The sequence below is a fragment of the Rhinolophus ferrumequinum genome, chromosome 3, assembly GCF_004115265.2.
Source record: "Rhinolophus ferrumequinum isolate MPI-CBG mRhiFer1 chromosome 3, mRhiFer1_v1.p, whole genome shotgun sequence".
Lineage (NCBI taxonomy): Eukaryota > Metazoa > Chordata > Mammalia > Chiroptera > Rhinolophidae > Rhinolophus > Rhinolophus ferrumequinum.
The window spans coordinates 62,727,599-62,751,831 of record NC_046286.1 but is presented as its reverse complement, the minus strand read 5'-3'; the positions used below and the strand labels follow the sequence as shown (position 1 = coordinate 62,751,831).

The window sequence follows — 24,233 nt, the reverse complement described above, 5'->3', positions numbered from 1 at the left end:
ACCTCATAAGTGGAACTGGATCAGGGTCTGAGGAATCGACACCATTGGCTCCTAGGCCCATAAATTATACCGCCGGCCTTACCCTTACTGTCCTGTCTCAGGGGTATTTAAACTCCCCAGCTTTACATCATAATTTAGTTTGCAGGGATCTTGATTGCATTTCCCTTTCAGAAAGTATCACACTGTTCCACTACATTGATCACACTATATTGATTAGACCTGGTGATCAAGAAATAGCAAGAACTCTAGATTTATTGGTAAAACATTTGCATGTCAGAGGGTGGCATAAATCCGGCAACGATCCAGAGGGCTTCTATCTTTGAAAGTGAAATTTCTAGGATGCTTAGAAAGTGAAATTTCTAGGCATCCAGTAGTGCACAGCATGTTGAGATATCCGTGCTAGGGGAAGGATAAGTGTTGCATCTGGCTCCTCTTATGACCAAAACAGAGGCACAATACCTGGTGGATCTCTTTGGGTTTTGGAAGCAACCTATTCCTCATTTGGGTGTGTTACTCGGGCCCATTTACTGAGTGATTCAAAAAGCTGCTGGTTTTGAGTGGATTCCTGAGCAAGAGAAGGTTCCGCAACAGGTCCAGGCTGCTGTGCAAGCTGCTCTGCCACTTGGGCCACATGATCCAGGGGATCCATTGGTACTTGAAGTGGCAGTAAGAGATGGGTGCTATCTGCAGCCTCTGGCAGGCCCCTACTGGTGAATCATAGCGCAGGCCCTTAGGATTTTGGAATAAGGCCCTGGCATCCTCTGGCATCTGGCATCTTATGAAAAACAGTGCTTGGCCTACTACTGGGCCTTAGTAAAGACTGAAGGCTTAATCATGGGCCAACTTACCATGCAACCTGAGCTGCTCAACAAGAACTGAGTGTCATCTGAGCCACCAAGCCACCAAGTGGCGCCTGCACAGCAGCACTCCAACATCAGCGGGAAGTGGAATATAGGTGATCGGGTCCAAGCAGGTTCGGAAGGTACAAGTAGGTTCCATGACATGGCCCAAATATCTATGGTTCCAACTCCCACTACACAGCTTTTTCTCTCCCGTGGCCTGCTCCTACGGCCTCATGGGATGCTCCCTATGATCAGTGGAAGAGGAGACGTGGGCCTACTTTGCAGATGGTTTTGCATGATATGTAGGCACCACCCAAAAGTGAACAGGTGCGGTCCTACAGCCCCTTCCTGGGACATCCCTGCAGGACAGTGGTGAAGGGAAATCCTGCCAGCGGGCAGAACTTCAAGCAACGTTCCCAGTTGTTCTCTTGCCTTAGAAGGAGAATGGCTAGATGTGCGACTAAGTACTGGTTCATGGGCTATGGCTAATGGTTTGGCTGGGTGGCCAGGGACTTGGAAGGAACATGACTGGGAAATTGGTGACAAAGAAATCTTGGGAAGAGGAATATGGATAGAACTCTCTAAATGGACAAAAAAAATGTGAAGATATTTTTGTCCCATGTGAATGTTCACCACGGGGTGACTTCAGCAGTGGAGGATTCTAATAATCTAGTGGATAGGATGATGTGTTCTGTGGATACCAGTCAGCCTCCTTCCCTGGCCACCCCTGTCATCGCCTAATGGGCTCATGAACAAAGTGGCCACGGTGGCAAGGATAGAGGTTTTGTATGGGTTCAGCAACATGGACTTCCACTCACCAAGGCTGACCTTGCTTGGACACTGCTGAGAGCCCAATCCTGAGTCCCTGATATGGCACCACTGCCTGGGGTGATCAGCCAGCCCACTGGTGGCAGGATGATTACATTGAACCACTTTTATGATGGAAGAGGCACAGTTTGGTCTTACTGGAATAGACACTTATTCTGGATATGGATTTACCTTTCCTGCACGTAATGCTTCTGCCAAAACTACCATTTGTGGACTTACAGAATGCTTTATACACTGTCATCGTATTCCGTACAGCATGGCTTCTGATCAAGGAACTCACTTCACAACAAAAGAAGTATGGCAATGGGCCCATGCTCACAGGGTTCACTGTTTTTACCATGTTGTCCACCCTCCTGAAGCAGTTGGTTGGATAGGATGGTGGAGTAGCCTTTTGAAGACTCAGTTATGCTGCCAGGTAATACCTTGCAGAGCTGGGACAAGGTTCTCCAGAAGTCTCTCTATGCTCTGAGTCAGCATCCATGATATGGCCCTGTTTCTCCAAAAGTCAGGATTCATGGGTCCAGGAAGCAAGGGGTGGAAATGGAAGTGGCACCACTCACATTTGCACCTCATGACCCATTAGCAAAATTTTGAGTCCTGTTCCAACAATCTTATGCTTTGCTGGCTTAGAGGTCTTAGTTCCAGAAGGAGGAATGCCTCCATTAGGAGACACAACAATGCATCCTTTGAACTGGAAGTAAAGACTGTCACCTGGCCACTTCGGGCTTCTCATGCCTCTGAATCAACAGGGAATGAAGGGTTCGGGTGTCGGCTGGGGTGATTGATCCTGACTACCAAAAGGAAATTGGACTACTACTCCACGACAGGAGGTAAGAAAGAGTATGTCTGAAATACAGGAGATCTCTTCGGATGTCTCTTACTGTTACCGTGTTTCCCCGAAAATTAGACCTAGCTGGACCATCAGCTCTAATGCATCTTTTGGAGCAAAATTTAATATAAGACCTGGTCTTATATTATATTATGTTAGATAAGACCGGGTCTTATATTATAGTAAAATAAGACCAGGTCTTATATTAATTTTTGCTCCAAAGGATCCTTTAGAGCTGATGGTCCGGCTAGGTCTTATTTTTGGGGAAACACGGTATAATGCCCTGTGATTAAGGTCCATGGAAAACTACAACAACCCAATCCAGGCAAGAATACAAATGACCCAGACCCTTCAGGAATGAAGATTTTGGTTTCCTCACCAGGTACGGACCGGAACCAGCTGAGGTGCTTGCTGAAGGCAAGGGGAATACAGAATGAGTAGTGGAAGGAGGTAGAATATGATGCATATATACTGTGCTTGTGCTGCTATTTGTAGCACAGTAATTAATGTTTATCGTTATGACTTTGGGTCATTGAGAAAAAATAAATTGCATTTAGTCTTTTTTTCTTTTCTTTTTTTAACAGAGGCTGGGAAAAGTGCAAAGCACTTGAAAAAATGTTGCACACAAAATAGTTAAAATAAACATGTTCTGCTGTTTCAAGATTGGTCTTCAGTTTTATCAGAACTTCACACATTAGAACTACAATGTAGTGGATTCTGTGAGTTGCTCAACACTTATTCTTCCTTATAATGCATCTTTCTGTACTGTAGAGTCTTAAAAGATAAAAACTGCATTTCCTAGACTCTCTGACAGCTAGGGTTCCATATGTGATTTAGGTTTCTTTGGACTGATGCATTTGCATGAAACTTGGATTTGGAACTGAGTGTGGAAAGAGGCAGGGCCAGAAACATCCATTCCTGCTGGAGCAGATGGAAAATCAGCCACTTCCTGATTCTTCAGCATCCCATAGCCATGGCAGCTGCTTTCCCAACAATGGTAGAGGGAGTTGGGAGGTGTTCTCAGTCAGCACCTATTCCTCTACTTCTCCATGATTTAGGAAGCCACTGAATACTTGGAAATAAGTACTGTTCTGCGTCCATTAACTCAGGTGCAGCACCTGCTGTCTGCAACTGAATGCTGCTTTTCAACCATGCCACGTGCCTGAGAAGCCATCACCACCACCTCCACCACTCAGTTTTCAGTGCTTGGTACCATGCAGTCCTGTAGTCACACTTAGGTTAGCCTGTAGATAGACTAGGTAGCACACAAGTTGAGTGACTTCAGGGGATGCCCTCTGTTCCCTGAGTTTGTTACCCTCAGTTCACCTGAAATTCCACTCTTAGAATTTTATTAATTTAAGGCCTTTTTTTCCTCTCCTCCAAAGTGTTCCTATGTGCATTACACCTCTATTGGACCATCTTTTATTACATATATATATATATAGTGATTACATATATATATAGTGATTACACATATATATAGTGATTACTTACATATATACATATACATATATATATATATATATATATATATATATATATATATATATATATAAAATGATTTTAACAGTGATTGAATTTCCCCTCTGCTCACTGGGGATAGGTTGTGGGGGAGAATATATATGAAAGGTAAGGAGAGAAAGTATATCAGAGTCTGAAGGAGAGGCATATATAATAAAAATATTTAGGAAGGCATAGCTTCTTAAGCAGATACTGGTGACCTACAACTTATGGTGAATGTGTTGCAGGTCTCAGTTCAAAGTTGATTTTGACAAGGTCGGGTAGGCGTGGGCAGAGCAGTGTAGTAAGAAATGGAACTCTGTGGGAAATCCACATGTTTCGTGTCTCTGCTGGAGTTCAAAGTGTTTGTTGTTGAGGGTTTGGTGGGCAGAGCATAGAGGTATTATGATATGTTTTGCTGAGAGTGGGCTATGCTTTTACTTGTTAGGACTTCAGTGCAAGAATAGAACGTGCTAACGTGTAGAGATGTGTAAACAGTAGCAATGCATCTGCTGCTTCTTGTATTTGGAAAGAGACAAAAGAAAATGTGTTCTGAGAATAGAAAAGGAGGCGGTTATGGGAATATTTCCACTCATAGAAAGGCAGGACTGCTGGAGTTTCTCTTCTGACTAATCCAGGAAGGGTTTGGAGCGGGGTGCAGTTCTTTTTTCTTTTTGTCATTCATTTATGAAATACTTTTGGGCTTGAAGTGAAATGATTTTAAAGAGCTATCTAGAGATGATGGAACTGACTGCTTGGTCAGCAGAATCCTGGGCTTTTAATGGGACAAGGCTATGAGATGGGATCATTGTGACTATTTTAAAGTTCCAAAGAACAAGTTTATCCACAAAGCATTTCTCCAGTCTTTCCTAGGAGAATTAGAAACACTTTCACAACTATCTAATTTTAATCTTTCCAATATCCATGTGAGGTAAATAAGAAGAAATATTCTTACACTTTTTTTTTTTTTTTAACAGATCATAACATTTCATGTCAAGTAGTTTCCAAAAAATCCCTGTGGGACGAAAGTGTGAAGCCAGTCGGAACAATCTATCTTCTGAGAGCAAAGCTGTTATTCCTATTGCTGGAGCATTTTGTTTACTGTGTGCTTTCTTCTTTCTCACTTGGTCTTACAGCTATCGATGGCCTTCAGTGTAGTAACGCAGGGCTTAGCACTGACCTATAATGATTCACAGGGTGTTAATTATAAAGGCGCTCCTATGGATCAGAGAGGGGCTGTGCAGAGAATATGCTTTTTACCTTCGCACTTAGAGAGGTTTCAGAGTTGAAGAAATTTTCTCTGCTGCAGAAGCTGTTGAACCTTAGAAGCTGCCTTTTGTTCAGCAACTCAAAAAGCCTTTTCTGGAGCATGCACTGCCAATGAGAGAATTTTTTATTTTATTTTTTAGAAAAAGACGTTGCTCATCATTATCTTCCTACCTTCTATTGTCTGAGGAGAGACATAATTCTATTGATCTGCCCAACTAAGTTTCACCTCTGTCAGTAACAAAGACTTAATTTCTAACAATGGCAGATAAATAATAGATGAACAGCCAATTTATCCTGGGAGGTTAAAGCCTGAAAAATAATGGAACTTCTCCCCTTTGTTTAACATGGGATTGGAAACAGGCTACATGGAAGTAGTTGCATTTTATTAAAGCGTGGTGGTCAACAAGATCAAAAGCTTTGTGTTAAAGCGTGGTTCTCTGTTTTAAAGCACCCTGATTGTGACAGATTTAGTTTTGATTTTCACTTCTTATCCATGAAACTTTAAGGTATCTCCTTTACACATTTAATTTCATTGTTTACAAAAGCTTTGGGCTAAAGGATCCTTTTGAAATCGGTACCCTTTTCCTTTTAAACCAGATTTAGTCCAAAAGAAGGATTTGATTGGTTGTACATAGTGCCCAATTTCACCATTTTCCTCTTATGCTGAAATTGAATGCTGGAATACGATTGTGTAGCTTGCAAACTGTTTTCATTATTGTCCACCAAACTTAGGAAGGCTCTAATCTAATATACTATACAAAATCAAGATTCCCTTAAAATTTCATCGGTGTAGCTTTTAAAGGTTTCATGACACTTTGGATATATCATAGCAGTGCTATGAGGCTATTCTCAGTGCATTCTCTGAAAGTATTTATTCTGAAACAATTAAGGTATACCATTTTCTAATTTTGTGTGAAGAAAAATGCATAGATGGGCAATGACCGCCTTATTTTGTTAGATCTCTGTGTTCAAACCTATAAAATTCCACAAATTTCTGGGAGAATGTTCTACAGTAAAGGAAGAGATCCAGTTCAGTCTTGGATGGTAAGGAGAAGTCGAGAAAGGCCTGGAAAAGGGTATGCTTTTTGCATTCAGAATTTTACATTCAGAAGACGTAGAATCAAGCTTTTTCAATGTCAACATAGCTGATTTTTGTGTTTTACCATCTGGTACTGTTTTTACTTTGAAGTACATAAGGCGGGGGTTTGGGAGTGCCATAATCTGCATTCTTCAGGTCTGTAAAGGTCTTAATCAGACAGAACCTGGAATTTATAGCAGTGTTTTCTGCTCAGAAACGATCAATGACTCCCCGTTGCCCATTAAATAAAATCCACACTGCTCACCCTGCTCTTTTCAAACCTGCCTAGGACCTTCTCATCTGGAGGACAGGAGATAGTGTTCTTTCAGTCAGGGGAATAGCATGAGCAAAGGTCCAGGAGGCAGGAAAGCACAGAGGGTGTCTGGGGTACAGCCGATGGGGATGCCTGACTGGAATGTAGGGTGCCTGAAGGTTGGATCCATCTATACCAAGTCCAGCATCTCATGGTTCTTGAAATCCTTGGCTGCACACATCTTACTGAGCTCCATGCCCTGCCAGAAACTAGTTACCGCAGGGAGGCAAAAATAAATAATCCATCATTCATGTCCCCATCCTTGCATCTGCTGTGGGACCTGGGCTGGTCAACAACCACTGCAGAGGCCGTTAAGTGTTATGATACCTGATGGGCCTAAGTTATGGCAATAATGGAAATTTGTTTCCTGATTTTTTACATACAATTTCCCCACATTAAAGGCTGAATTAAAAAGCCACAAAGACATTAAAAAAAGAACTGTGGCTATTAAAAACCTATTCCAGTGATCTCATACTTTGTGGTGGAAGCAGCTAATGGCAGCTAAACACCCACAATATTAGCAAGACACCAAAACGCATCTGTCTCCACTCTTCTCTGTCATCCAGCCTAGAGCAGCTTTTCTCCTGGCCGTCCTTTGTGACAGGGAACTATTTCTCCTGCTTTTTCTCCTAGCAACAGAAACATTCTTTCAAGACAGCACTTGTCTCCCTCTTTGAGCAACCCTCTAAGTCAGAGGAAGGTTGGGGGCGGGGGGAAGGAGAATAGCAGTAGCTCCAGGCCTTTGCCCCGCTCTGGGAGGGTGCTGCTCTCTGGGAAGTCTCATCAGTCTTCTGTACTCGGAACATTCCTGAAGGAGGTGTTGGGGGCAGTGTGTGCTCTGCCATGGGGTTTGTATCTAACACCTACGGTGCAAATTCATAGTCAAGTGATCAGGGCTGTGGCTATTCTAAGGGGCGAGTGAAAAGGAACCAGAAGTCATGGAGCTGGCACAGTGTGAAGGGCCTGCTGTAAAGAGAAAGTGTCAAAGTGAGCCCAGCAAACAGGATGAGAAAGGTAAAGAAGAGGAAGGTGGTGTGGTTATATGCCTCCCACCCCAAAACTATAGGAATCAGAACTATAGGGAAGAAAGACATGGTTGAGAATACGTACTGCAGGTCAAAGGGAGAAGGAAAAGACCTGCTGGTTAGTTGGATCGATTGCCCCCAAATAACGGAAACCTTAACAAGATGCACCGTGGCATGTGATTGATTCTGAAGGAAAAATACCGTGGGCTTGGCAGTAACACCGAAGGGTAGTAACGCCAAACACATTTCCTGTCTTACATCAGTCCAGTGAAGACCCAGTAAGCCCAAGCCCAAGCCCCAAACAAGCAATTCAACCTGAAGGTAAGAGGAATATAAAAGTAGTACAAAACTAAAACAAATGTCCTTTCTTACAGGAAACAACAATAACACGTTACCCATGACAGCACTTACTATGGGCCAGAAAGAACTACACTAAGAACCACACTAAGTTCTTAAAAAACGTTAAATCATTTAATCATCACAACAACCCTATGAGACAGTCACTATTATTATCTCTATTTTACAGATGAGGAAACTGAGGCGCAGAGAGGTAAGGGAACTTGAGCAAAGCTATACTGCTAGTGAGTAGTTTAAGAGGAGCCAAGCTTAGACTCAAGTCTTCCGCTGTACCTTATCTTTTGGCTTTGTTTCCTTAATCTGTCTTCCTGAGTCCATGTTTCCTTAACTCTCGGGGGTCCTTTAGTGAGCTCAAGGGCATTGTGTCCCAGCAACGGTGTTAATAGAGTTCCAGGTGCTAATGCTTGACTTACAGTAAACAAGGAACAGCTCTGGCCATATAATATGTCTGTGTGTAACCTCATTCCTTCCCCTTTCATTCCAGAGCTCTGGGAAGTTCCCAGAGTAAATGAGGAAGGAAAAAAGGACGGAAAGGAGAGAGTGAAGAAGGAAAGAAAGAAGAAGGGAGGGAGGCAGGGAGCGAGGGAGGAAGGAAGGAAAAAAGGAAGGGAGGAGAAGGGAGAAAGAAGGAAGGAAGGAAGGGAGCTCTCTTCTTCGTATTCCCTTCACTGTCTGGTCAGGTGTCATGGGGGAAGAAGAGAATGGGTGCCAAGGGGGGTTCTGAACTTTTGAATATGAGAACCTCTTGTTAATGGCTAAAACTTTGTTAGTAACTGTATTTAGAGGATTGAGGGAAAACATTTGCATCCACGGATACATGGATACCTTGTGATAACTGCTTCCTACATTCCATTCCCCTACCCCCAACCGTCACTGTGGCTGGGGAACCTCTGTGCCAAGACTTAAAAAAGTTGGATCGTGGATCACCTGAAATTTATTAAAATAAGGATTTTGGGGACAAACCTCTGACTTAATCTCTGGAGGTGGGACTTCTGAACCTACGTTTACACAACGGCCCAGGTTGATTCTCACACACACTAAAGTTTGAGTTTGCATTATGATCTGAAAATAATGTAGCTCTTCCGCTTTCCCTAGGGCTAGAGCAGTGATGTGATGAGAAAGTAAAATGGCTTTTGACCTCAGGATTTTTAATATATTCACAAGCTAAGCTGAAATGACAGCACCCTGAGATTTTGGCCTTCGGGCACGCTGTGCTTCACTTTATCCTGTCAGTTCCCCGGTGATCTTTTCTGACCTTAAAAGGGTTTTTAAGCCCTTGACTTTGGGAAAATTTCAACGAGGAATGTTTTTGACTTCAAAGTGATCTGTAGCTGGGAGATTATTTCTGGCAATGTGTCATAATGGTAAGATGAGCTGAGGGTGAGCGAGGGGAAGTACTCCAGAGGTGGTTTTATGAGATGGATAATGTTTTGATCATTCTTAACCTAAACTGCTTGATTGTCATAAAATCCAGAAATTTCTCACCATGGGAGTTAATGTCTGTACATAAATATACCTAACAATGCCTCAGATGTGTTTTCAGAATCCAGGAAAGAGTGTGTGTGTGTGTGTGTGTGTGTGTGTGTGTGTGTGTGTGTGTGTGTGTGATGTGTCCTTTATGAATTCCTGTCCAGGTTTAGGATTTACCTAAGAGGAATTGGCCACCATGGTTTTCACCTTGCCTTTGTACTGCTGTCTCCATACCCACATTTTCCACCTTAGTTCTTTTTTCCCAGTGGCTTATGTGAAGCCTTCTCTGATTCGTCCCGGTTCCGTGAGGGGAAAGAAGGTACCAGGTGGGAGATATTACATGTGAGCCATCTCCTATGGGTCTCAGTGTGATTCTTGGTTAGGATGGATGAACAATAGGATATGCTGGAAGAAATGTGCTATCTCAGGTCTGATTTTAGCCCAGTTGGGTGGGATGTCTGTTGTTTGTCAATAGTTCCAGAGGCATGATTGGGGCCCATCCCATGCAAGGCATTGCAGGGGGTCAGAGGTAAGACCCCACCCTTTGTTTGAGAAACAGCCTGCATAGAGGAAGGATAAAGCAAGTCCTCAAATGCTAGAGGGAGATAAACACCAAGAATGGGAGAACACGGTGTTAGGGGATTCAAAAGAGGCAGAAAAGGCTCAAGCTCTCTTTCCCAAGCAAGCCAGGACATTAAGCCATTGCCCAGGCATTTTCCATAAGACCAGCCCAGAGGCAGCTTTATTAGGTTGTGGACTAGGCAGTGGTGTGATTTTAGGCAGGGCTCCCAGCCGCAAATAGCAGTTCCGGTGTCTGTCATTCTAATACAACTTTGTTCTTCTAGTTCTTGAAAGCTTTAATCTTGGTGAGTTCTTCCTTTAACATGGATACTTCTGATGGAGACGTAAGTTGAGCTAGTACCGTAATATTCAGCTACATCTTTAGGGTGGAGAGGAGAACTAATTGACAGTTAAGTGAACATAAATCCCATATGGGATGTGGCTTGGGATGGACATTTGAGGTGAGTTCAAATGTGGGTTCAAGTGTAGTGATAGAAGAAGTAGGAGGGAACGAAAAATAAACTGCCTAATTCATCTGTCTGTCAGAGGCTGGCTCAAGCTATCCTTTGAGGTTTCCCACTACTAATAAAGGAATACTTGATGGGCTTTAAATGGAATCAATATAGATTTTTGGTGGACTGAAAAATTAATAACAGTGCTTCACATTGAAAGACCAACAATTTTGCTTTAACTTAGCAATTCTACTTTTAGAAATTTAATGCGATGAAATAATTACAAATGCACACAGATTTGATTCATTCTTCACTCTTTAATTCAACAATTATTTATTGAGTACATACTACATGCCAGATACTGTCCTAGGAACTGGAATTACAGCAATCCTCAAAGAAAAGTCCTTGATCTCATAGAATTTATGTTCTAGATGGAAGTGACAGATGATAAACAAGAAATTGTGTTACCAAATCTCAAGGGCAGTTTTCAGTCCACATTTTATTAGACCTCTCAGTCTTGTCCTTCTAGAGATACTTTCTTCACCTGGTCTAGGACACCACATTTTCTTACTTTACTATCTATCTATCTCAGCACTCTTTGTTGGATCCTCTGCATCTTCCTGAGTTTAAATTGGTGGACCCAGAGCTAAGTCTTCAAATATTTTTTCCCTCCCTCACTTAACATCAATATGCTGATGATCCAAATTTATTCTTCCAGGCTTCACTGCCCCCCTGAATTCCAGTCTTTTAAATTCAACTGCTTACTTGACATCTCCACTGGGATGGCTTCCCAAACTAAGAATGGCCACCAAAATCAAACTCTTGATTTTCCACCCCAACTCTTGATTTTCCCTTCTCAGTTAATGACAGCTTCATTCTTCCGGTTACTTAAGAAAAACCTTGGAATTATCTTTGACTTCTTTCTTTCTCTCACAGTCTACATCTGAATACATCAGGTTTAATTACAGAGATGCCTATCATAGAGAGCATTGTTTATAAAATGAAAACTCTAAAATGGTCTAATTGTTCAACAGTGGAAGACTGGTTAAGTCATACATTAAAAATAATTTTGTACCGGGCACATGAAAAGATGTTCAACATCACTAATTATCAGGGAAACGCAAATCAAAACCATAATGATATATCACCTCACACCTGTTAGAAAGGCTATCATCAAAAACACAAGAAATAACAAGTGTTGGAGAGGATGCAGAGAAAAGAGAACCCTTGTACACTGTTGGTGGGAATGTAAATTGGTACAGCCTCTATGGAAAACAGTATGGAGATTCCTCAAAAAATTAAGAACAGAACTACCACATGGTCCAGTAATTCTACTTCTGGGTTTTTATTCAAAGACTATGAAAACACTAATTTGAAAAGATATATATACCCACATGTTCATTGCAGTATTAGTTACAGTAGCCAAGATATGGAAACAACCTAAGTGTCCATTAATGAACGGATAAAGAAGATATGGTATATATATATATATATATATATATATATATATATATATGTACAGTGGAATACTACTCAACCATAAAAAAGATGAAATCTTGCTATTTGCAACAACATGGATGGATCTAGAGGGTATTATGCTAAGTGAAATAAGTCAGTCAGAAAAATACAAATACCATAAGATTTCACATAGAGGTGAGCGGGGTGGATGGAGGGAGGGCAAAATTGGTAAAGAAGGTCAATTGTATTGTAACAGATGGAAACTAGACTTTTGGTGGTAAGCATGATGCAGCATACACTGATGTCGAGTTACACTCCTGAAATTTATGTTATAAATCAATGATACCTCAATAAAACAATAATAATGTTGTAGTTTAAAATTTTCAAATATACTCAATAGTAGAGAGCTGTGAATCTAGTCACCAAGCTGTAATAATTATAAACTCAGCCATTCTTTCTTTATTCATACCCGCAGTTATCTCCCACTACCCCTACTGGGTTGTTTTTAAGCAAATTCCAGATATCGTATTATTTAATACATAAATTATATAATATGTTACAAATGCAGATTATAAAGAAATATATATGTATATATGTATATGATCTCATTTTTATAAACAGTATATATGCACAGAAAAAGTCTGAGGAAGTAGCTATTTCTGAATTGTGCTTTATGAATGACTGTTGATATCTTTTTATGCTCATGTATATTTTCCACAATGAACATGTATGACATGGAGAAAACAAGATGGAGGTGGGCGGTGGAGGAAAATGCTGATGCCAGACATTCTAGTTCTATTCCTTTCTAAATTTGATTACGTCAATTCAAGCGAGGTACTTCACATTGTGAAACAGAAATAGCTACCTCATAGAGCTGAGGATTCTTGACTGTCAGCCTGTTTTCTCTCTGGACAGTCTGTAATTAAAAGTTGCCACATTAAAATCTATGGTGACGGCAGGGTTTCTCATCTTCAGCTCTATTGACATTTTGGGCTGGAGAATTCTTTGTGGAAAGCTATCTTTTGCATTGGAGGATGTTTTGAAGCATCCCTGTTTTCTACCCATTAGATGCCAGTAGCATCCTCCCCACACTACCTCCTATTGTAACTATCAAAAATGTCTCCAGAAATTTGCCAAATGTCCCCTGACAGGCAAAATTACCTCTGCTTGAGAACTACTGTAATATAGCATGTGTGCAAATTGAAATACATGGTTTCCAGGAGATTAGCACTGAAAATGTTCTGTTTCACTCATTTTGCTAGCTGAAACCTCAAGGAGTAGGTAATTTGTGATCTGATGAAAAGTTGCTTTTGTGGTGTACTGACCTGCACGTTAATTAACCAATGTATGACTCAGTGGTTAATGATTATCTGCATTTTTGAAATATATCCAGAAACGACCAAGACAAGTTCAACTCTGAGAAAAGCAAAGGTCGTGAATGAAAGATTGCTTGTCAGCTACCACAGTAGTCAGAGTTGCCTCTCCAGCCTACCAGTTGATCCATTTTACTATTCATTATCATCCATGACACAAGGAAATATTGTGTGGATGTTAAAAATGGGAGATTTCTTCCTAGAAAATTAATGATGCTACATACATATAAACAGTTCCTTTTTATTAGTAGTAAACACATAGAGACAGTTGCAAAAGACAAAGAAAAAGGGCACTTAAATATTGTACTTATTTAGATTCCCCCCCATAATGGAAACATTACTAGAGAACCACAGACATGAGATAAGGGAAAATATGAGGTCATCTTGCCCATTCTCTTCAAGAGCTACACTGTTCTCTGTGTCTCCTCCCTAGATCCCCAGTCCAGAGTCTTATTAAATATCCTCATTTTAATAAGACACTCCTCCTGTTTCCGCTCTGGAGAGTAACTCAACAGATGAGCAGGGGCCATAAGTTAGTGGAATCATAATCTTCAAAAGATTACTTCTTTAGTCCGTGTCACTCTGTTGGCTGCATAGAAAATATAACTGATACCCAAGTCTACATCAGACATCAGTGATCCAGGTTTATCAAGCTTAATACAAATTGTGCCTTAAATAGCATTACACAATTATACAACTTAACAGAGTGTCCTTGTAGGGTCTTGAGTCTTAATGGTTGTTTCTTGCATTGTCAGTACTCTTAATTCCATAGAAGACTATATGATATTTACAAATCTCCTTATACCTTCTTTTGTTTATCTACCTTGGAATCAATGCTTAAATTTTGTTTTGCATGATAACATCTAGGATTTCCTTTACTTTAATGGAATATAAATACAATTACTATTAATTGAGTACTTTCTGTGGAACACGTATTACTGAGGTACTAACCATATAATATTTTATGCAATCTTTGTAATTGTACCAGATATATAGGTCTATTTACACATAAGAAAACTGAAGCAGAGAGAGCTTAAGTACTTTGTCCGAAATCTCACAGCTGCTGAGAGGCAGAGTCTTGATTCAACACATAGTTCATGTCTGATACTGCAGCTCATGTTGTTTAAATAGACACAGGATGTGAGGTTTTCTCTTAGAGTTTGTGTCAGAAAAAATGTATTTGCTTAGATTCTTTAAAACAGAGCCCATCTGCCATAGCTGGAGGGCTGCATCTAAGAAAAAAACAAAACAAAAAAATAAAAATGAAACACTCAGGAGCCTGAGGACCTGGTGTGTCCAGGGAACAGGCTAAATTGGGTTGAGAAGTCTTGTTACACGTAGAGAAATAGCCTAAGTGCTTTGCACAGTGACAAAGAATAAATTGGGTCTTTCTTAAGCCAGGGGGATTTTAGAGGGGAAGGCTCCCTATGGAAAATTCCCGATTTTCAAATAGGGTGTGGGGGAGGGGTTCCATATTTGGTCTCTGATGTCCATTCTGTAGGCTGGTAAGAGGAGAGGATAGGTCAGCAAGGACAGTCTCACATTGAAATATGAAAAATGCAAGCGTAAAGCATGAAAAAAGTGTGGCCACAGCTAAAGAAAACAAACCCAAATCCAAACCTAAACCTCAAACCCAAACCGCAAACGGGTTGTGGGAAAGAATTTTACTAACAATTGAAAATGGAACGGCCAACATTGGAACTTAAGGCTGTGAGCGTTCAGCCTGATTAATTAAGGTCAAGGTGGTGATGAAAATACCAGCTGGGGAGCATTTTGCCGAAAGATAAATTTGTCCCTCTGTATCTCTGCAAGACAGCAGGGAGGGGTATGTGTGGAGCCAAATTAATTTGATTTACATCATGCCATGGTAACTTCTGTTCCCTCTCCCTGCTGTCAGATGTCTTAGCTAGCTTTCCCCCTCTCCTGCTTCACCCCCACACATTTCATAACAAGGAGAGAAGCACGGATTGGCTTCAGGCAGAATTTAGAAATGGAATAACTCTAATTTGATCATTCTGCATTGAGCAAGCGCTTTTCTCTCCTCCCCCAACCCCTCCGTTCTTGAGGGAGAGAAGTTTTAAATGTGAGCATAACCGCGATGTATTTTTATATGGTGCTTAATGGCACAAACTGCTTGACCATCAGAACTCGTTTCCTGTAGCGAAAACTGGCAGTTCACCTATCCTCCTGTGTTTTTCCAACAATACTAAGACTAGAAAATGAAGTTACGGCCCAAGATCCCTCCCGTTAGGAATGTGCTTTTTCTGGCCATGTACCTTTCAGCTCCGCCAGGCTCTGGAGGCCGGGGTGAAGGGAGCCTCCTCAGGGACCCCCGAGGTGAGGCTGGAGTCGGGTTCTCGGCCGGCCAAGCCGCGTGCACTCCCCGGACCCCGCCTGGCCCGCCGCCCCTCGCCCCTTCCAGCGGCCGGGCGCTCTCGGCTAGGCAGGATAAGGTTACGCCGAGGTTTCCTTGGACCGGAGGAAGGGAGGCGGGTCCGAGCCCGCGCCCCGGCCCGCGGGGGAGTTCCCATAGTTGGCAGCTCGAGAACGCGGGGCCACATCCTTGCTGCCGGCCGGGCGCCGCGCGCGGGCGGCTGAACGCAGCCCCCCGGGTCGGCCCCGGCCATGGCGAGGGAGAGGCCGCCCGGAAGGGGCTGCAGCACCCTGGGCCGGTGTCTGCTTGGCGCTGCGCTGCTGCTCGGCCTGCGGCTCTGCGCGGAGCTGCGGCGCGCTGGGCCTCCGCCCCCAGCCCGCAGCGCCCCGCCGGGCCCAGCCCCCGGGCCTCCCGCACCGCACCTGCCGCCGGCGCCCGGCCCGCAGCGCGGCGCCAGCAGGAGGCAGGTGACCTACGTGCGCAGCGGGCGCCGAGCTCCGCCCGGGGGAGGCGGGAGCGGGACGCCGGAGCCGGGCTGCTGTGCCCCGCGCGGGCGTCCCCGCCAGAAGGTCAGTTGCAAAGGGTGCAGTCGTGGGACGTGGATCCGAATCTCCCACCCTTGCCACGCTGCGGAGCCCTCCGCTCCCCGTTTAGCCAGCTGCCCCGCTAGAACCTTCCAAAAAGTCTTAATTCTGCGCTCTTTTAGGCGACTCCACTGGTGGCATCCTTCAATGCCCAGACGTAATGAAGTGGGACTGAGCAGAGTTCATTCAATTTTCAACCACTACTTGCTGAGGGTCCACTGTGTGCCAAGCTCCCTGTTCTCACCGGGATTACATTTTAGTGAGGAGAGAGTATGGGTGATGGGCATGGAAAGAAAAAGAAAGAAGTTGTGGTTTTATTTATAGTCTGTGCTTTTCTCAGTTTTTATCCTCGAGGCCTGGACAAAGCTGGGTAGGTATCCACTGTGAATGGCTTTGCCGCCACCCTCATCGCGGTGATGAAGGTCCACTGTCCAGCCGGATTTCCCTTGAGTTCCACCGCAGAAGCAGGGTACCTGGCGCCACTTAATGGGGAGTTAATTGAAACCTGGAAGACTGAAGTAATCACCTGGGTTTGTCTTACACTTGACAGTATTGCTCTTCCTACCTCGTTAATTTCTTGGCTCACATCTCTAAGTAGTCCAGTTTTAACCTCTTGTTGTGAAGCCTCTGGCCTCCAACCATCCTTTTGGAGCTCAGTAATTTACTTGGTACTTGGGAGTGAAAAGATTAAGAACTACAGGTATGAACTTGCCTGGTCCTTACACACCAACCCCAACCACATCCTCTGGGCAACTTCTTTGTTGCCTGGCTTTTCCTCTTTTTTTTTTTTTTTTTTTTTAACATCCCTCCCCCTCCTTCCCCACCACCCCTCCTCTTGGGGAGAGAGAAGTATGCTTCCTTTGACTCTGCTGCATTCTTTCGCTTCCTAGTGGTAACGTACTTTTCCATATTCCTCTCCCTCCCCCAATTATTTCTTCTACTGCTTTCCTTTCCCCACCTCCTCTTCACACCACTGCTGTCCCCGTCTAGGCATCAGTGTTATCTACCTCGATAAACTCAAATACTTTTTTTCTATCTCCAGAACCTCACTTCCTATGTAAAGTCTTAATTTGTTCTCATCCAGAAGAACGCAGACACTTCCTTCTCCGTGCTCCTAATGCACATTCCACGATGCATTGCTATGCATCCAACACACTTTGCCAAGGGCTTACCAGATCCCAGATGCTGCATCAAGTGCTGGGGGCACAAACTGAGTTCAGAGTCTAATGGGGGAGGCCCTCAGCACAGGCCTCCAGTCATGTGACCAGTACGATCATTAAGGTCTTGAGCGCTGCCCCGGGAGTCAAGAAGGGCTAACGAGAGGGGACATTTGACCTAAGACTTGATATTTCTTAAGAGTTCAGATTTTCTTGTCCCCTTGGATGTCCTCAAATGTCCCATCCTTGATACCCTCAGCCTCATCCTGCACTTTTCCTTTCACCGGGGCTCTCAGCCTCCATTGTTTCTGTTGTCACCTGTCCAAAAATCACTTAGTCGCCATGTCAGAAAACAGTGTCTGTCACTAGAGCCTGTCCCGCATATGGAAAAGTTTGGAATGCACAGACTCAGAGGGTCACTGGAGGGTAAGTTCACATCGACCACCTTTGGGAGGTTGCAGTGCATCAGGCTGGAGATGGCAGTAGCTCAGAGCCAGCGGTGGGGGTGGAGTTGTGAGAAGTGGATTCTGAATATATTCTGAAGGTAGATGAGGGCAGAATACCTTGTTGTTTTTCAGTTTTTTGTTTTGGGGGGAATGGATGGAAATCAGAAATTTGGTTTTAAACATGTAGGGTTCAAGATATCCTTTAGACATCCAGGCGAACTTGTCAAAACAGGCAGTTGGACGTCTGAGCCTGGAATTGCAGGAAATGTCCGGGTTGAAGGTGAAGAGGTGGGAGTCATCAGTGTACAGTGGCACTAAAGCCATGAGCTACTAGGGAGTGAGGGTGCCCAGTAGAGACGAGAGGTCTGGGTCTGAGCCCAGGGGCTCTGTTTTATTAAAATTAAATTAGAAAAAACAAAAGGAGATATTTGCATAGAGTCTGGTGTACTGTAAGCACTCGGTAACGGTAGCTTTAATTTTCACTAATCTGTCCTAAGTCTTTAGCCTCAGCCATTCCTTGAATGTAATTTGTTTTCAACTGTTTCCATTGCTTTGGCTTATGCTGATTTTTTCACCTGCAAGGCTCCATCCTCCTTTGATTCATGCTCTTTCCATCCTTGAACATTCAGGTCAAAGATATTGTCTGGAAACCTTCTCATATCAATCCTACTTCCATGCTGATCTTCCCCCAATTTGTGATGACAACAGAAATGCATTTTGGACTGTGAGTGGCTTTACACATATTGCGACCTCGTAATCCATTTCAAATTGAACATTTTGTCTCCAGGGTTGTTCTCAATGGAAAGGATTGTGTTTTCCAAAGTGACCCCTAGTCAATGCTTATTCCTCAGACATCAGTATGTGAAAAATAGAAGAATCTAACTATTTCAACCTATTATGTGTAACTAAATGTCTTTGGTTAAAAATATATAAGAAAGAAGTGAGTTTACTGCTATTTTTAAAAATATTGTTTAAGTTTTAGCTTCCTAAGGAAAAGTTTTCCCCAGATTTCCTTCTCCCTAGCTATTTAGTTATTTATTTACTTATTTTCAGGGTATATATTCTAACTTGACCAAATTCCTAGATAGTGGGAATCTTGAATTTTTTTCTGTTGAATCAAAATGTTCCTCAAAACTGGAAAGACCAGTTATCTGATCTGTTCTCCCACTTCTGGGGACTGAGCTCAATATCCCTTATCTCCCTGGGGGGGACAAATCTTGTTCCTTTTTAGCCTCCTATCAAGATGTGCTGAAATATAAACTGGATGAACCATTAAATAATTTATATAATTCAAGTTTGGAAGTTATGTGTTAAACTCCTTGGATCTTATTTTATTTAACTTTTGTTTGTTGAGAATAATGATAGACAATGTTATTTAGGTTCTTCGTTACCTTGCTATAGGTACCTACCAGATTGGTGTAGGAGCAAAAGTTCCATTCTATTTTGAGGATGGCTTTTTGGATGGATGAAAACCTGCAAGAAATAATTGGGTTGCTGAGTGTTTCCTGTCAACATACTTCCTTTGCAGGTGTTAGAGGCACAAAAATTCAGCAATTATATTGCCACTTTAATCATAGCTTATGCTTCTCTTAAAGAAAATAATCTGTTACAAAAAGAGAAGTGAAATTTAGTCCCCATAATTCTTTCCTCTTTCCTCATCCCTTCTTTCACCATATGAGAACTAGCTCTAAATATCATATCCTCTTTCACAGTAGGGGTTCTAATCTTAGAGCATTCTGAAATGAGGGCAAATGATACATGATGGGTAAATACTACCCCCTTTTATGAAGACTAGCCTGGAACCCATACATTTTTGTGTATTACAGAGGCTGTAGGCATTCTGTCAGAGTGCTCAGTCTTCTAATTTTGCATACTGCACGTGCATCAAAATATCACTGTAATTCTTTTCTTCCCTTTCTCTTCTCCCTGTTTTCTGTGTATGTTACTTTGTTTTTCTGTTTCTTAAACAGACATTTACTATGATTACATGTGTCGAGTTCTTTCGGGGGGCATTTACAGTGGACGAAGGTACAGTCTCCATGGTTCATTCTCCTTTATGCAGTCTTGGGTAGGTGTTTCTCTTACAGGTTGGCAATCCACCTAAAAGACAGCAGCAAAATAGTATATGACTCATTTGCACAGGAGAGGCACTCACTCATGCAGGAGCCCAGCTTCCTGAGGAAATTTCTTCTCTCTTATCGGAGATATTTTCCTTGACATTTAATATGTTGGATAGAAAAGTGACTTCTGAGTCACAGAGCCACAGAACCCAGCAACGTGCTGGCTTGGTTTGTTAGTCACAGATCCTTTGGAACAGTGTGTTAGAAAGAAAAAAATAAAAGCTGTTTCTTCTTCTCCTGTAAAACCATATGGCAAAATTTGGTCTTTCTTCATCACTTCTCATCTTCCTCTTAGTTTTCTAATTCTGTGATTATCATCAGGAAGAAAGAGGAAAAATGGAATAGTACGCCCCTTGATACGCATCTATCCAACTGCCTTAAAAGTCCTCATTCTTTGCAAAATACTTGAAGGGAGGTTTGAATTGCTTACAAAATAGAGCCCAGCAGTAGTTTATAGTACTTAGGGTTTTGCCATGTACGTGCACTTCTGTCCTTCAGGGGACAACATTAATCAATCCTCTGACACTGTCCTCAGGAGGCAAAGCATTTTCATTTTAAACAAAGTCGTGGAGGGTAATTGAATGCTCTCCAGCAATGTGTGGGTGTGAAATAGCAGTTGCTTAGTTTCACAGAGAAAGGCAGGTTTTGATTAAAACTTTGATGTGCCTTAGATGGGGAACAAGCCTCTGCACTCCGTCCAAAGCCTGCAGTTCCTCAGAGAGCCTTCTGTGGGCCGAGGAACAGCTAATGGAGGCTCCATTGTTTTTCAACAATTGGTGGTGAAGCTTTTAGGTTTTTGAGTGCAATTTGTCCAGTCCATTTTTCTCCCAGGAAAAGAAAACCTTATCAGTTTTCTTGAATTGGATTTCCTTTGTAGTCTGTGAAGAGAATCAGAGCCGTGTAGTTAGACTGGAGACTGTCAAGGGTGGTAGGCATTTGAGTTTTTCCATCTGTGCGACGATACCTTTGGAGTCCTTGTACTTATAAGGAGTTTGGCTCTTTATTCTGTGATTCATAAAAAGTAACAGGAACTTGCTTCATTTACCACGAGGCACACACTAAGGCAGGAATCTACCAGCTTTGATAAGCTTTGTTAGCTTAAAAATAAAATCCAAAGTGAGAGGCAACAATTGCTTATTTGAGATCAAATAAATAGCTATTTGGGAAACCGATTCAGGCAGAAACTCAAACAGTGTTCTGATTATGGGGTGAAGGCAAGGGGTTTTTATGAGAAGAGGAAAGGAAATAATTACAGAAGGAAGGAATTGCTATTGGTATTAGCAAGCTAAGTTACTCTTTAGCTGGTTACTGATTCTAAAGAGTGTCCATCATTATCAGTTCCTGTTAGCTTTACAAACAGTTGTTTGTGAGACAATGTAGGCTTGATCCAGTGGAAAGGTTATTTTGCCCAAGTCAAACATTCCAGAGTTTCAAGGAGCAAGACGTGCAAGGCCTTTCCTCTGGGATGGCGGCTCCAACTCCATTTTAAATGGTTCCATCCATATCAATTTTCTCAGCTTTTTAAAAAGAAGCCCTTGAGTTCTCTAGATACCTCACACTGGTCTCATAAACAGCCTAGGGAATTTTCTGCTAAAATAGGATGGGAAAATTTGCTGTCCAAGAAGCATTTTTATCTTGCTTAAATAATAGAAACAAAATTGAGTTTTTGTGATCCTTCCGGTCGAGGGCCATATGTAATTTAAACTAATAGCAAGCTTGGTTGTTAGTTGATGGCACAAGAGGTAAACTTGGTCTATGAAGAATTTTGTTTGAGCCACACAGTGTTTTAAGTATTTGAACATAAATATCTTCAGAAGGGGCGTATGGTGTCCAGGGGAGCCCAGCTCAGCACTCGCTCCATTTACATTACGTGTTTGATCTCTGAAGGCATTTGAAGTTGGAACCCCTGAACCAGATGTCAAAATTAACAATTGTTTTTCCTAAAAAGTGACAAGCAAGGTCAATGCTGCTACGCTCAGTGGCAGCATGACACATAAATACCATATGCATAGAAGCAGAGGGTCCTTTTAAATCATTCCTAGTAAAGAAAGATGAGTTATCTTGGACCTGAGCACCTAGAAAGAGAGTGTAGTTTTTTGTTTTGTTTTTAATAACCCTGCAGCCCAGCCTCTATGCCTCTGAGTGCGTGTGTGTATTGATCGGTTAACTATTTCTTTACCCAGATGTATTCTTATAGATAATCTGCATGGCATTACCAAATGCCCTGGCCGGAAGCCACACACAGCACAACCTGTTCACAATGCTAAGTAGCATTTGGCAATAAGTTGGCACCTTGTGCATACTTCTGATGTTTTTATTCAGTTGGGTATATGCACACAGGTTTTATGTATATTTTCTTTCTTTCTTATTTTGCGTAGGAGAAGTTATTTGTGAATACTTTTTGGAGAGAAAGTAAATATCATCAGAATGCTGCCCAAGATCCCAACTAGAGTTCTCAAACCAAAGTTAGAATCTTACGTGTTTTGATGTTTTCCCCTGTCAATGCAGAGAGTTACTTTGCCCAAAAAGATCTGAAAAATTCTTCAGAGCATCTGAATATTTACAGTCCTGTTTGCAGTTGGCTGGTTTGGGATTCTTTAACCTCTGGTTACTTCTGTATCAGAACTCACTGGGTTGCAAATGAAAGAACCCAACTGAAACTAGTGAAAACAGGGATTCTCTGGAAGGGTCCTCGGGTAGAACTGAAGGAAGAACTATAGCAATGAGGAAGGCCCTGGGAACTTGGTTAAGGATAGACATGAGCATGGACGACCTTCGTTATCTGGAGTGCCCATTACCACAGATGGAGTGGGGGTTTATCACACTTTTTGATCACACCTTTGCATTTCCTTCGTATGTTTGAGGAATTTTCCACCTTCCTAAGAAAAGCCAGAAACTAATTTTCCAACTTTGTTCTTGCATCTAAAGTGCATTCAATGGAACCTAGGCCTCACTCTTCAGAAAAACCTATATGAGCGTTCAGGTTGTTCCTTAGAAATGCAAGTGCCGCGCGGATGGTGTGCCTTGGCGCGGTGGCCGAGGTCCTAAGAGGAGGCACTGAGTTGTCCCGGTGGTGAAATGAGCTTGGTGTCTGTGCCCAGCGGTCGGGGAGTGCCGTCTACACTGGCGCACTGGGTTTTGTAAACAAATCAATCTTTAATCCATTATTTTTCTGCTTAACTAGCCAGAGTGGTTTCTGTTGTTCACAACTAAGAACTTGGACAGATCAATAAGTTAGAACTGACAGTTTGGAAGGTTACCACTGTAACTTTCCCTCCTCAATTTTGCTTGGTCTATGTAATTCAGATTTTGGAACATGATGATTGGGAACCGGGTGAACTATGGGCCAAGGGCCATTTCCCTGACAAGATAATAACATTTAGCACCAGATACTAAATTACACAAATCTGCTAACTTATCACTAGAGACACCAAGCCCCTTTTCATGGCACCATTTGTCTGGGGTATAGGGCAGGAGGAGCCAGTTTATGTTGTGATCAAAAACAACACTCAAATCTCAGGGCTCATCGTCACAAAGGTGTATTTCTTGCTCATGCTATGTATCCATTGCTTGTTGTTGGGGGTGGGGTGCTGCTCTGTGCTGTCGTCCTCCTCTCTCTGGACTCCAGGCTGGTAGTGCAGCCACCATCTGGAATATGCTTGTCACCTTGGCAGAGGGTGAGTGCTCTGAGGGATGAAGCATGGTGTTACCAAATGCTCTGGCTGGAAGCCACACACAGCACTCCTGTTCACAATCCAATGGTGAGAGCTGTTGCTGGGCCCTACCCCGTGTAGGACAGAGGTCTGCCATGTGCTCAGAAGTCTGAGAGCTGGGAGTGCTTGGTGAGCGGTACTTACGGACACTGCAGTATCCTTTCATCATCCAGACCTAAATGGCCATCATCTAGGTCATGTTTCATGCCTGCCATTCTGAATGCCTCGCTGAATGTGCCTATTCGACAGTATTAAATAAAGCGTAGGAAGCTCTTTGCAGAGGCCTAGATCTAAAATGAAGCAGACATATGACTTGAGCAGAACGGTGAAATAAAACAAGACTCGATTTATATCTTATAAACAGTGCTGTGGTATGACCTGGAGCTTGTTAAATGCAATGATTCTCTCTCGTTGACATTGTTTATGTTAGATTCTTTGCACAGAGCAGTGATGGGATGATGGTCTTTTTTCTTCTCCAGGAGAA

At 42.5% G+C, this 24,233-nt stretch overlaps 1 protein-coding gene across 4 annotated transcripts in view; it reads left to right on the top strand.

The window, feature by feature from the left end:
- The first annotated feature begins 3,197 nt into the window (after window positions 1–3,197).
- The window catches only part of METTL24 (methyltransferase like 24), a 101,955-nt gene continuing 80,919 nt past the window's right edge, over window positions 3,198–24,233 (top strand). For 2 of the 4 annotated variants that reach the window (XM_033097210.1, XM_033097202.1), the window contains exon 1: window positions 15,842–16,298. In XM_033097210.1, coding sequence (XP_032953101.1) covers window positions 15,981–16,298 — 318 coding nt within the window. In that variant the 5' untranslated portion in view covers window positions 15,842–15,980. Of the gene's footprint in view, window positions 3,219–15,621; window positions 15,693–15,841; window positions 16,299–24,233 lie in introns of those variants that run through there. The other 2 variants (XM_033097226.1, XM_033097218.1) reach the window with 2 other exon arrangements.